This window comes from Pecten maximus, chromosome 15, assembly GCF_902652985.1.
Source record: "Pecten maximus chromosome 15, xPecMax1.1, whole genome shotgun sequence".
Lineage (NCBI taxonomy): Eukaryota > Metazoa > Mollusca > Bivalvia > Pectinida > Pectinidae > Pecten > Pecten maximus.
In genome coordinates, this window is record NC_047029.1 from 20055225 (window position 1) to 20069531 (window position 14307).

Genomic DNA, 14307 nt, shown 5'->3' on the forward strand with positions numbered 1-14307 from the left:
TAGATATTTTTATGCTTTTTAATTAAGTTATTTTAAAAGAAATAATCATTATTTTATCCTTGAAAAAAAATATTTTCAGTGAGCTCTTAATAATACCCTGAATTCTAATATTATTATCAGGATGGAAACAACATGTTATGTTCATCATTTAGTCTGAATCTGACCGTTATGCCAAAGGGGCTTTTCACTAATTACCAACCACGCTCCATATATTATATCTACATTAAAACATATGTACGGACCCTGGTGGAGTTTGTTTGTTTGTTTAGGTCTTACGGTCCATCGACAGCCATGGTCATTTAGGGCGAAACAAAATACCACCGTGTGTGGAGAGTCTGTCCCAAGCCCCTGTCTAAGCTATGAATATATACGTTTCCATGTAAAAATAGTCTACTTTCCTACCCAACTAGTGTCTATTCTGTTTTAAAACTGTTTCCGAGATTGGTGGCGGTTACTTTCTGATCTATAATGTATAATTTTGTAAATCAAACTGTAAAGGAATGGTGACCCCGAGTTAAACATACGAACACTATAGCCACGACTTTCGTCCAGATAACCTACTTACCGAAATCTATCTGGCTGATGACCTTACTAACATATATCCTTACCACGTCCTGCAACTCGTCAGCCGATAGAATATTGGCGTACTGTCTCTGTGCCTCTATGTAATGACAAAACGCTTTGATAAACTCTGAACACTTGTGCTTAGTCGAAATATCTCCTCTTTATTTATTAATTTGATTATTTAAACAATGGCTACCAAGACAGGGTCCCAAGCCTAATAAAAGAGTTCGATGACAAGTAACAAACGACAAACATCAAGTGTTTTGAAGTAAAAAAAAGAATATATATGACCGACAAATGTTTTTGAGTTGTAATTCAAGACGCAGTTTTATCGTCTTCGACACAGTTCACGAGGTACCTTACAAAGCGATACATTTTCATAATTGAATCCATATCGCCTATCATATGATATATTCATGGAACATTCTGTATGGTATGTATGGCTTTTTTACACGGCCAGCAATTAATATGGAATAACAATTTTGGATTGTATAATCTTACATTTATTTGAAACGAATTGGACCAACATCTATTTATCACTTTTTCTTGGGTGTGTACGAGTTGTCCCAAGTTGTCGGGTATGTTGAATATAGACAAGAAGCCCAATGGGCCTGAATCGTTCACAATATATTAGAGCAAATTTAAGTTGATCTAGGTCATATGAAGACACTAATTAATGCTGATTACCACTTTATTAAATTATTTCAATCAATCAATCAATATTCTTTTATTCCTCTTTTAAAGAGAGTACAAATACAATGTAATAAATACTATTTACAAAGACGTTTGTAGATCAATGTTCATTATTCATTTCCGTTTATAACAGACATTTTCTTTCATTATTGGAAATATATTTTCGAAGCCATGTACAAGAATGACGCGCAATCATTCTGAAATGAGTTACAATGCTCATCATTATCAAATACACAGTCTTTGATTTTGCCTTTGAACATAGTCTGTACAAGAATTTCATTTTCCATGTTACGAACAGCTAGATATGGAGGTATACCATATTCATTTAAAATTTTGTCTTTGAACACATCTCTCAGGGCGTAGGTAACCTTACAGGAAGTCAGGTAATGTCTGATTATATCCGATCGGAGTTCACCACATTTATCACAATGTTCTGAAACTGTTGTGTGCAAGGGAACACATGTTAACATTTTACATATATACATTTTCACATTCGGTTTAATTTTAGAATTGTCTAGAAGTGGATACGGTCTGTACGACGTGTTGTGTACGTACTGAAATCGTTTAAAATCACTGTCGGGAGTTCATTCTCTGTCGTAGTAATTTTTCTTCTTTCACGTCTGTAGCGTTTTTAACTATACGTTTCTCAAGCATACTATTTTCCCAATATCATGTCAAGAAATCAGTTTCAATAGCTTAACATATTTGACTCCTGTGACTTTGAATGTTAGTCAAGGTCATTGCTTTGAACAAACTTGGTAGCCCTTCACAATAGCATGCTAAAAACCAAATATCAAGTACCTGGGCATCTTAGTTATTGAGAAGAAGTTGTTTCAAGATTTTAGCCTATTTGTAATTCAAGGACATTCATTTGAACAAACTTGGTTGTCCTTAACATCAGCATGCTACAAACCCAATATCACCACCGTGGGCATCTTAATTATTGAGAAGTCGTTAAAACAGTTAAGCCTATTTGACCCGTTACCTTGAAAGTAGGTCAAGGTAATTCATTTGAACAAACTTGGTAGGAGTTCATCAAAACATGCTACAGATCCAATAACACCCCCTGATCCTCTTGGTTATCCAGAAGTTGTTAAAACGACTCTAGCCTCAGTTTTTGAGCTCTTTAAAACAAGAGGCCCATGGGCCTTAACCGTCACCCGAGTTTTGATATATTTTAACATATTTGACCTCTGTGACCTTGAAAGAAGTTCAAAGTCATCCATTTATACAAACTTGGTAGCCCTCGATCCCAGGAAGCTAAAGATCTATTATTCAGTCATGGCCTTTAGGTTATCAAGAAGTTGTTTAAAAGATTTTAGCATATTTGACCCCTTTGACGTTGAAGGTCAATGTCATCCATTTGAAAAAACTTGGTAGCCATTAATCCCAGCATGCTACAGACCTAATATTGTGTCTCGCGGCCTTTTGGTTAACAAGAAGTCATTCATAGATTTGATCATATTTGACCTGTGACCTTGAATGAAGGTCAAGGTCGTCCATTTGAACAAACTTGGCAGCCCTACATCTCAGCATGCTTTAAACCCAATATCAGGTCTCTGGGCATGTTGGTAATTGAGAAGTTGAAAATGCTAATTGTTTACAATGCACGATGGACGACACTGGACAAAAAGGTGATCGCAAGAGGTCAACTGAGACTTTGTCTCAGGTGAGCCTAAAAAGTTGACACCTGGATGCCTACCACGGCATAAGCTCAGTTGCCCTTTCGGCAGGTGAGCTAAAAACAGTTTTCCATTGGTACAGTGTATGCAAAAGTCTGACTTAATACTCCCAGCTTCCCAGTGACAGCACCATCAATATACAATATATTACCAAACATTAGCTACTGTTGTATAGCAGAAAGCATGCGACACTTTTGACTACTTTTAAGCATTCTACACAATTTTGAATAACTTTAAAAGTGTCAAATGCTTTTCTGCTATATATATAACGAATGTAGTTTATAAATAAACACACAAGACAAGATTGTACACGTATCCAATTTAATATCTAGGATAAAAAAATATATGACACATTATGTATATCTTAATTTGCCTTTGTCTTCACCTTTAGAACAGTAATCTAGTTCTGAAATGTTGCATTTTAGCATGGCAATATTCAAATATCTAACTCTACAATTTTCTGAGAGGAACGACATTTAGGATTGAATCCTAATAGAAGTGTACCAGTAAATAAGTACATTAAGGTAATTAAATCAGGGAAAATAAGATCAAACAGTACTGTACAGGGGGAATTTTCACCACCAGGTAACTTTCACCAATAAAAAAGGCTAATTTAATGATTTAGTGAAAGATGTCATTACTTCCTTCTGTAAAATACTCAGACACCCTGGGTGATTTTTTTATGGAAGGAGTTTATCTATACACATTTTTATCAGTTTAATCTGTATTTTCTCCCAAAATCCATGCGTAGATATTCTTTAATCTGGAATAGTCATGGTGATTTTTAGATATTTTTTTATTCATGTATTATCATTACAATTGGTGTCATATACATATCATGCATTGCTTTTATCAACAGGAATGACATTACATTAATGATGATAAATTAATGACATATTAATGACATTACATTATCGTATTTACATATTTAATGGAGAAAATATTGTAATATATTCCTCAATTAAAATTGAATATATGTCAATATGTAAAAATAGTAAGCAACAAATACTTGTAAAACAAGGGCCCAATGGGCCCAAATCGCTCACCTGCAATGCAGTGATCTTTTCATATATGGATCCTGCAGTTATTTGAAAGCATGCTTCCAAGATTTTAGCCTTTTTGACTCCTGTGACCTTGAATGAAGTTCAAGGTCATTCATTTCAACAAACTTGGTAGCCCTTTACCCCAACATGCTACAGACCCAATATCAACTCCCTGGGCCTCTTGGTTATTGAGAAGAAGTCATTTAAATTTTTAGCCTTTTTGACTCCTGTGACCTTGAATGAAGGTCAAGGCCATTCATTTGAACAAACTTGGGAGCCCTTCACCCTAGCATGCTGCAGGCCAAATATTAGGTCTCTGGATCTGTTGGTTATTGAGAAGAAGTTGTTTAAAGATTTTAGCCTTTTTGACTCCTGTGACCTTGAATGAAGGTCAAGGTCATTCATTTGAACAAACTTGGGAGCCCTTCGCCCTAGCATGCTGCAGGCCAAATATTAGGTCTCTGGATCTGTTGGTTATTGAGAAGAAGTCGTTTAAAGATTTTAGCCTTTTTGACTCCTGTGACCTTGAATGAAGGTCAAGGTCATTCATTTGAACAAACTTGGTAGCCCTTCACTCCAGCATGCTACAGACCCAATATCAAGTCCCTGGGTCTTTTGGCTATTTAGAAGAAGTCGTTTAAATTTTTTTTAACATATTTGACCCCTGTGACCTTGAATGAAAGTCAAGGTCATTCATTTGAACAAACTTGGTAGCCCTTCACCCCAGCATGCTACAGACCTAATATCAACTCCCTGGGACTCTTGGTTATTGAGAAGAAGTCGTTTAAAGATTTTAGCCTTTTTGACCCCTGTGACCTTGAATGAAGGTCAACGTTATTCATTTGAACAAACTTGGTAGCCCTTCACCCCAGCATGCTACAGGCCCAATATTAGGTCTCTGGGCCTTTTGGTTATTGAGAAGAAGTTGCTTGAATGGAAAAGTTGACGCCGGACGGCTGGCCGGACGGCCAGACGGACGGACGACGGACGCCGCGCCACGGCATAAGCTCACTTGCCCTTCGGGCAGGTGAGCTAAAAAAGAAAGAAAGAAAAACACCTGCCACAAAAGTTGTTTCAGAATACATATCGACAATGCATAATTGTCACTCTTTACGTTGTGTATAGCATTAGCCTTGTTGAGTGAATAGACTTGTAAAATTGGCAAAAATATTATTTTTTTAACATTTTTTCAGGATAATGCATTAAATTTCAGAAAAATTGTTTACTTTCTCAATACCTACATGCATACATTTTTGGGGGGGGGGGGGGGGGGGGGGGGGGGTTGTTTGATACATGATGAATGAACAAATGTTTAATATTGAAAATCTGACTTCTGTCTAAATTATTTTGCTTCTGAAACAACGACATTTATCCATTTTCGATACCTGTCATAACAGTAAAATGTTATATATTGAAACATAGAATTACCTTTGGATGTCCTCCATTCACAAAACATACATTTTTACATACAAACAGTTATAGTCAAACACATCTGCCCAATTTATACAATAATCCTTTTACACAATACTCATACAGCCACTCCATATTGGTACTTTAAAGAAGTCTCCCATTTACATTCCTATAGACATAACTCGACTAGTTACTCACAAACCTCAAAATGTTGTCACTTTTCATACATCTTACCACTCTTCAAATTATATTAGGCCCCGTTTTACAAATGGTTTTACTGGTGTGAAAAACTTGAAACTACAAAACATGTATCAACAGATATCAAAAATATTAATTTGTTTTAAAAATAAGCTGCTACATCTAAGTTGATTGTGATGTTGCTATATTTAGAATGAAAATATAGTAAATATAATGCTAGCCTTGATCATTACAGAACAATGCATTTTAAAAATATTTTCAACAGAAATCTGACATCACTCTCCAAATCATGAAGGTAATACTATAAATTATTACACAATGGACAGTAAACTTCACGAGGCTGTTCCTTATATAATTACTGTAACTTAATTTACGAAAATCAACATTAGCAAAGTGATGTCAACTGTAGCTGTACATGTTCAGTGGAAGATGTAAGCTATCAGATATTTCATCAGCTCTTTTCATAAAAATATAAAAGACTTCCACATTTTTCTGATATTCCCCGCCTTTAGCTTGATATTTTCATCTTCAAATCTTATAGTATCTCTGTTCCTAGAATCATGCACACAGATATATATTTATTACATTTTTACCAGTGAAATATCAAAAATTAGTCATTCTATAAAAATGATATTTTTCACTAATGTCACATTTTCTGATTTGAATCAAAAACACTGCTTACAAACAACAATGGGGAATATTAAAAGATGACTCAGTATACTTTGCTATGAAAATGTAACAAACAGAATATCAAACAATTTCTTCAGTAATACTAAATAAATTTCTCGTGGCAAATATTTTAATATTTTTTATTCCTGCTGTTCACTTGGAAAAGTATCAAAATATAATCCCCACTTCTGAAATATATTTGGTATTACTAATACACCGTTAGATATCCTCAATATATAGTGGTATAGATTAGAAATGTCTGTAAGACATAAATGCCCCCACTGCCGTTACTCGTAAACGATGAGATAAAAATTACAGATTTTTTTGAAGTGATTTTAGGCATCAAATAATAGGGGTCTATATTTTAAGCCACTTCACTCGTCGATGCAAAGAGTTTAAACAATAGGTTTTCACAGATGATTTTAAAGAGCTTCTAATATACTTTAAACCAATTTGGCTATAACTGACTAATTTACTTTTAAATGAACATCCTTTCAATAGGTAAAGTCATTTCAGGACTGCATCCCATGTGTGCAACATACATGCGGGTGGAGAGTGGGTGTTTTGGGAGGCTGCGGCATGTTCAGTCTCCTTGCGATAATTTTACATTATGGTGTGATATGAAACTTAAAAACCCCGCTTTTGAATTTCGAAATAAAAATGAGAAATTTCTGTTATTCTGTAGTGATACGGTGTAGGGGAGATATTTATGTTTACACAGCAGGTATAATAATATCATACTGTTTAGCTGCCAGTCTCCCATAGCACTAGATAGTGTAACTTGTTACGTGTAGAATTTCTTCATTTCTGCAGTCCTGAGATAGGAAGTATTCTTTACTGAAATCAACGTAACCAGTCATATTTTCATACTTCTACCAGTGTAAATACATGGAGTGACAAGGTCTTCTGATTCAAGCTGTAAAGAACCAGATCACCCACTGGAGTAGTCAAACAACAGTAATTGGTACAGCGACATACAAGTGGTTTGTATATAGTTGATCAAGGTTACGCATCAGGACATTTACATCTATCTTTCAGTTCAGACATGAAGCTTGCTGTCAGGTTTGTTAGGTGATGGTGCATCTGGAAAATATCTGCTGTTTTAAACTCGCTCAACTTAGTTTTATCATTACACTGACGTACAATGTCCTCCAGTGACTGTAGGAGAGATCCCGCGGCAGATGTCGAAGTTTCCGTTGACTGCGTGGCATTTTCTAAATTTGACGTGTTAGTGATAGATTGTAAACTGTCTGTGTAATCACCATCAATCGACATACTTTTACTGCTGGCTGGCAAATTATCACCGTCACCTACAACAAATATACAAATATTTTATCACCGTCACCTACAACAAATATACAAATATTTTATCACCGTCACCTACAACAAATATACAAATATTTCTTTACCACAACATAGTTCAATAGATATGTTCAGATTCTAATATCTAACATATTTTGAGAAAAAATATTACCAGTAAACTGATCATCAAAGTTGAATTGTTTTCAGTCATAATCGTAATTAAGTGATACTGACAATTGTTTTTATTGTCATAATCATAATTAAGTGATACTGACCATTGTTTTTATTGTCATAATCATAATTAAGTGATACTGACAATTGTTTTCATTGTCATAATCGTAATTATGAAGTACTGACAATGGTTTTCTGCCAACTCATTATTACCATAAACCAATAATAATGATTTTCAACATACAAAAATTCTCACATAACTTTCAAAGTAAAAGAAAGTTCATGTACATTTTTTCATAACACATTACATAGTTATGTCAATCAAAATGGATCCTAAGCTTTTAAATGGTCTCGAATCAATGACAAATTAGCATGTTGAAATTCAGATTCCCTCGGTTTTGTTTATTATTGTTTAATGTCCTATCAACAGCTAAGGTCATTTAAGGATGGCCTACTGTGTGTGCAACATGCATGCGTTTGGTGTAGCGTATGTGTGTTTTGGGAAGCTGTGGTATGTTTGTATGTATATGGCAGACGAGATGCCACTTCAAAGTTTTCTGCTATTCTTTACCTATATCATCAATACATTTTTTGTTTTTAAAAAGTTGGTCAACAAATATCAGTCGAGACATAAAGAAAATTTTACCTTTTTCTTCCTTCATTTCAATAACTTCAACATCCAAACTTTCCAGAACAATAACAGGCCCAGGCTTCTTCACTGGAGACATACCTTCCTCCTCCGGAATGTCAACGCCAGGTGCTGCAACAATAGAAACAACAGTTACAACCAAGTTAGCATTGAAGTTGTTCCCATAACCTTTTGAAGCACAGAAAAAGATCCTATATTTTTTTAAGGAAACCCATTCAATACTTTTTTTAAAACAGTAGACTAACATCATTACTGATTATGTAGCTGAACATCACCTTAGAACAGTAGACCAACATCCTAACTGATTATGAAGCAGAACATTACCTTAGAACAGTAGACAACATCCTAACTGATTATATAGTTGAACATTACCTTTCTTAGAACAGTAGACCAACATCCTAACTGATTATATAGTTGAACATTAAATTACTTAAAACAGTAGACAACATCCTAACTGATTATGTAGTTAAACATTACCTTACTTAGAACAGTAGACAACATCCTAACTGATTATGTAACTGAACATTACCTTATTTAGAACAGTAGACCAACATCCTACCTTACTTAGAACAGTAGACCAACATCCTACCTTACTTAAAACAGTAGACCAACATCCTACCTTACTTAGAACAGTAGACCAACATCCTACCTTACTTAGAACAGTAGACCAACATCCTACCTTACTTAGAACAGTAGACCAACATCCTACCTTACTTAGAACAGTAGACCAACATCCTACCTTACTTAGAACAGTAGACCAACATCCTACCTTACTTAGAACAGTAGACCAGCATCCTACCTTACTTAGAACAGTAGACCAACATCCTACCTTACTTAGAACAGTAGACCAACATCCTACCATACTTAGAACAGTAGACCAACATCCTACCTTACTTAGAACAGTAGACCAACATCCTACCTTACTTAGAACAGTAGACCAACATCCTACCTTACTTAGAACAGTAGACCAACATCCTACCTTACTTAGAACAGTAGACCAACATCCTACCTTACTTAGAACAGTAGACCAACATCCTAACTGATTATGTAACTGAACATTACCTTACTTAGAACAGTAGACCAACATCCTACCTTACTTAGAACAGTAGATCAACATCCTACCTTACTTAGAACAGTAGACCAACATCCTACCTTACTTACAACAGTAGACCAACATCCTACCTTACTTAGAATAGTAGACCAACATCCTAACTGATTATGTAACTGAACATTACCTTACTTAGAACAATAGACTAACATCCTACCTTACTTAGAACAGTAGACCAACATCCTACCTTACTTAGAACAGTAGACCAACATCCTACCTTACTTAGAACAGTAGACCAACATCCTACCTTACTTAGAACAGTAGATCAACATCCTACCTTACTTAGAACAGTAGACCAACATCCTACCTTACTTAGAACAATAGACCAACATCCTACCTTACTTAGAACAGTAGACCAACATCCTACCTTACTTAGAATAGTAGACCAACATCCTAACTGATTATGTAACTGAACATTACCTTACTTAGAACAATAGACTAACATCCTACCTTACTTAGAACAGTAGACCAACATCCTACCTTACTTAGAACAGTAGACCAACATCCTACCTTACTTAGAACAGTAGATCAACATCCTACCTTACTTAGAACAGTAGACCAACATCCTACCTTACTTAGAACAGTAGACCAACATCCTACCTTACTTAGAACAGTAGACCAACATCCTACCTTACTTAAAACAGTAGACCAACATCCTACCTTACTTAGAACAGTAGACCAACATCCTACCTTACTTAGAACAGTAGATCAACATCCTACCTTACTTAGAACAGTAGACCAACATCCTACCTTACTTAGAACAGTAGACCAACATCCTACCTTACTTAGAACAGTAGACCAACATCCTACCTTACTTAGAACAGTAGACCAACATCCTACCTTACTTAGAACAGTAGACCAACATCCTACCTTACTTAGAACAGTAGACCAACATCCTACCTTATTTAGAACAGTAGACCAACATCCTACCTTACTTAGAACAGTAGACCAACATCCTAACTGATTATGTAACTGAACATTACCTTACTTAGAACAGTAGACCAACATCCTACCTTACTTAGAACAGTAGACCAACATCCTACCTTACTTACAACAGTAGACCAACATCCTACCTTACTTAGAACAGTAGACCAACATCCTACCTTACTTAGAATAGTAGACCAACATCCTAACTGATTATGTAACTGAACATTACCTTACTTAGAACAATAGACTAACATCCTACCTTACTTAGAACAGTAGACCAACATCCTACCTTACTTAGAACAGTAGACCAACATCCTACCTTACTTAGAACAGTAGATCAACATCCTACCTTACTTAGAACAGTAGACCAACATCCTACCTTACTTAGAACAATAGACCAACATCCTACCTTACTTAAAACAGTAGACCAACATCCTACCTTACTTAGAACAGTAGACCAACATCCTACCTTACTTAGAACAGTAGATCAACATCCTACCTTACTTAGAACAGTAGACCAACATCCTACCTTACTTAGAACAGTAGATCAACATCCTACCTTACTTAGGTAGCAGTGTACAGTAAAAATGCCAAATTCTGAAAAATATGGCACATGCTTTAGATATGTAAACATTGCCAGTTAACCTTACATATAACCTCTAATAAAGTATATATATTTGAAATCTGTACAACATTTGCAATTTTAATAGAGCTCTGAAGGATAAGTAAACTGATATTTTCTGTGATTTTTAGAGCTGTGAATACCATGGTAACAGCTTAAAAAATTCTCAAAAATTGCAAAATATTATGATATTTGACCCAAAATGGCACAATTCTCTACACAATTTTTTTTCTGAAACCTATTTAAAATTAAATATCTCTATCCCAAAGACAGAATTAATCTTGTTTGGACATATGTTGTAAATTAAGTTTTTCCGCTATCTTACCTTTTCTGTGGGCTTCCATTTTGCGCTGTAGGCGAAACTAAATTTCCTGTGTAAACACACGTTCGGAAAATCCGGATATTTAAAATCCGGAACCAATTTATTGATTTTTGTTTTAATAAATGTGAAGCCTGTATGTACTACTTCATACTGGATATACCAATTATAGTGTACATTTATTTTTTCATTTTTTATACATATCATAATACAGGAGTTATTTGCTTAACAAAAAAATTGCCCATGGCCAGGCTGTCTTACTGTGGTGTGCTACCTTATACATCACTTTCGTTAATTCTAATTTTACTAAAAACCCCATGAATGTCTAGAATATGTTCCGACGAACAAAATGACATATCGGGTTACTGTGTATCTTTAATAGTCACCGAGTATTGCTGATTTCCCTGAGAGGTGTATTTTGACAACTTTTTCTCCCAATCCAGTAATAAGGGGAGGTAATTTTAAAGATGAAAACTCCCATAATTCTGTATATCTCTTGAATAAAGTTGTGTTTTGAGTTGAATGTGGTTCTTTGAGTCTCTGTGCATGTAATCAAGCAAAAAATACTATACAACTATCAAATTTAGCCTTGTAATATGACGTCATAGTTACCATGACGTCATCAGCAACTATGACGTCATCAGATGGTATCTATGACGTCATAAATACTCAATGGTGTCATAATAAATAACCAAATTCCTTTCCAAACCTCAGCTTAGCAACACATGCAATATTCTAACTGATAAATCATGACATGACATCCAAGATTTCAAAATGTCATGCCTATGACATCACAGTCATCTGTTTCCACCCCGGTAATTCAGATATGTACCAATGATCATATGAAAGTGTCCGCTGATCCCATTTTATGCGGAAAATGCTATTTTTTCTGCTTTACCGAAGGAAGTGACAATAATTGACAATATTGTATCAACCGTACACTCCATCAATTGAAATTACATGCTTACCAATGTATAAATAAATTGAAAATAATGGTTTCACCAAATATTTCAAAAAATAACACTTACTGTAATAGTTTCCATGGATACGGGGTAATAAATCAGGTAAAACAAACCAGAATTCGGTCTATATGGTTTGTTAGATACCCAATAAGTTATTTTGGGTTTGTTATAAAACATAGCATATCTTTTCAATTTACACTGACTCATTAACATTATGCTTAATTAACCTACCCTTAAAATGGGTAAATATGCGAGTTACCTCCCTTGATTCCTCGAATATGACAAGCCTGATAATAAACAAGTTTTAAATTGTTTTTATGCATTTTTGAGCAATAATGAACTAAAATGAAGCTTAATCAAGCATAATTAAGCACAATTTCCAAAAAATAACATTTTTCAGCCCTTATAAGGTAGCAGTGTACAGTAAAAATGCCAAATTCTGAAAAATATGGCACATGCTTTAGATATGTAAACATTGCCAGTTAACCTTACATATAACCTCTAATAAAGTATATATATTTGAAATCTGTACAACATTTGCAATTTTAATAGAGCTCTGAAGGATAAGTAAACTGATATTTTCTGTGATTTTTAGAGCTGTGAATACCATGGTAACAGCTTAAAAAATTCTCAAAAATTGCAAAATATTATGATATTTGACCCAAAATGGCACAATTCTCTACACAATTTTTTTTCTGAAACCTATTTAAAATTAAATATCTCTATCCCAAAGACAGAATTAATCTTGTTTGGACATATGTTGTAAATTAAGTTTTTCCGCTATCTTACCTTTTCTGTGGGCTTCCATTTTGCGCTGTAGGCGAAACTAAATTTCCTGTGTAAACACACGTTCGGAAAATCCGGATATTTAAAATCCGGAACCAATTTATTGATTTTTGTTTTAATAAATGTGAAGCCTGTATGTACTACTTCATACTGGATATACCAATTATAGTGTACATTTATTTTTTCATTTTTTATACATATCATAATACAGGAGTTATTTGCTTAACAAAAAAATTGCCCATGGCCAGGCTGTCTTACTGTGGTGTGCTACCTTAGAACAGTAGACCAACATCCTACCTTACTTAGAACAGTAGACCAACATCCTACCTTACTTAGAACAGTAGACCAACATCCTACCTTACTTAGAACAGTAGATCAACATCCTACCTTATTTAGAACAGTAGATCAACATCCTACCTTACTTAGAACAGTAGACCAACATCCTACCTTACTTAGAACAGTAGACCAACATCCTACCTTACTTAGATCAGTAGACCAACATCCTTCCTTACTTAGAACAGTAGACCAACATCCTACCTTACTTAGAACAGTAGACCAACATCCTACCTTACTTAGAACAGTAGACCAACATCCTACCTTACTTAGAGCAGTAGACCAACATCCTTACTGATTATATAGCTGATTATTACCTTTCTTCATGGTATTTGCTGCGTCTTGTTTCTCGTTTTTGACCTTCCTAGCCTCCATCTGAGTTCCAAACTTCTGCAGTACACTACGTACTATGGAAACCTTGGGTGATTTGATTGGCAGATTGTCAACTTCACGTTCCGTAAGAGCAGACAAGTCTCCAATCGTGTGGATGTTACGTGCCCTCACGAGCTGTCCCAGACCTCTCATCCTGAAATGTTATAATATAACAGAGTAAATGACAATTCTATCAATTTTCTAGCCTCATTTGTGGCATTCAGAAATATGGACTAAGGTTTACAAGCATACTGGGTATTGCTGATGTCCCCTACAAATAGGTTTTAAGTGACCTTGACCCAAAACCCTGAAAATCAAATTGATCTGTATAGCTTCTCAAACTTAAGTTACATACCATCTTTCACCACGATCAGAAAGACTCTTCATCATAATCATTTGAAGGTTCCATGCCAGTCAATATTTTTGAGTGTTCACTGTCGTCCCAGTGAATTCAATATTTTATGTATAACCTTGAATTTCCCTCAACATGTATCATT

General features: G+C 35.0%; 1 protein-coding gene across 1 annotated transcript in view; it reads right to left on the bottom strand.

Annotated features, from left to right (window-relative positions):
- Positions 1 to 5254: 5254 nt before the first annotated feature.
- LOC117343905 (telomere-associated protein RIF1-like) overlaps positions 5255 to 14307 on the bottom strand; it is a 39754-nt gene continuing 30701 nt past the window's right edge. The window contains 3 exon segments of the mRNA XM_033906461.1: positions 5255 to 7569; positions 8379 to 8492; positions 13756 to 13964. Of these exon segments, the coding sequence (XP_033762352.1) occupies positions 7265 to 7569; positions 8379 to 8492; positions 13756 to 13964 (628 nt within the window). The 3' untranslated portion in view covers positions 5255 to 7264.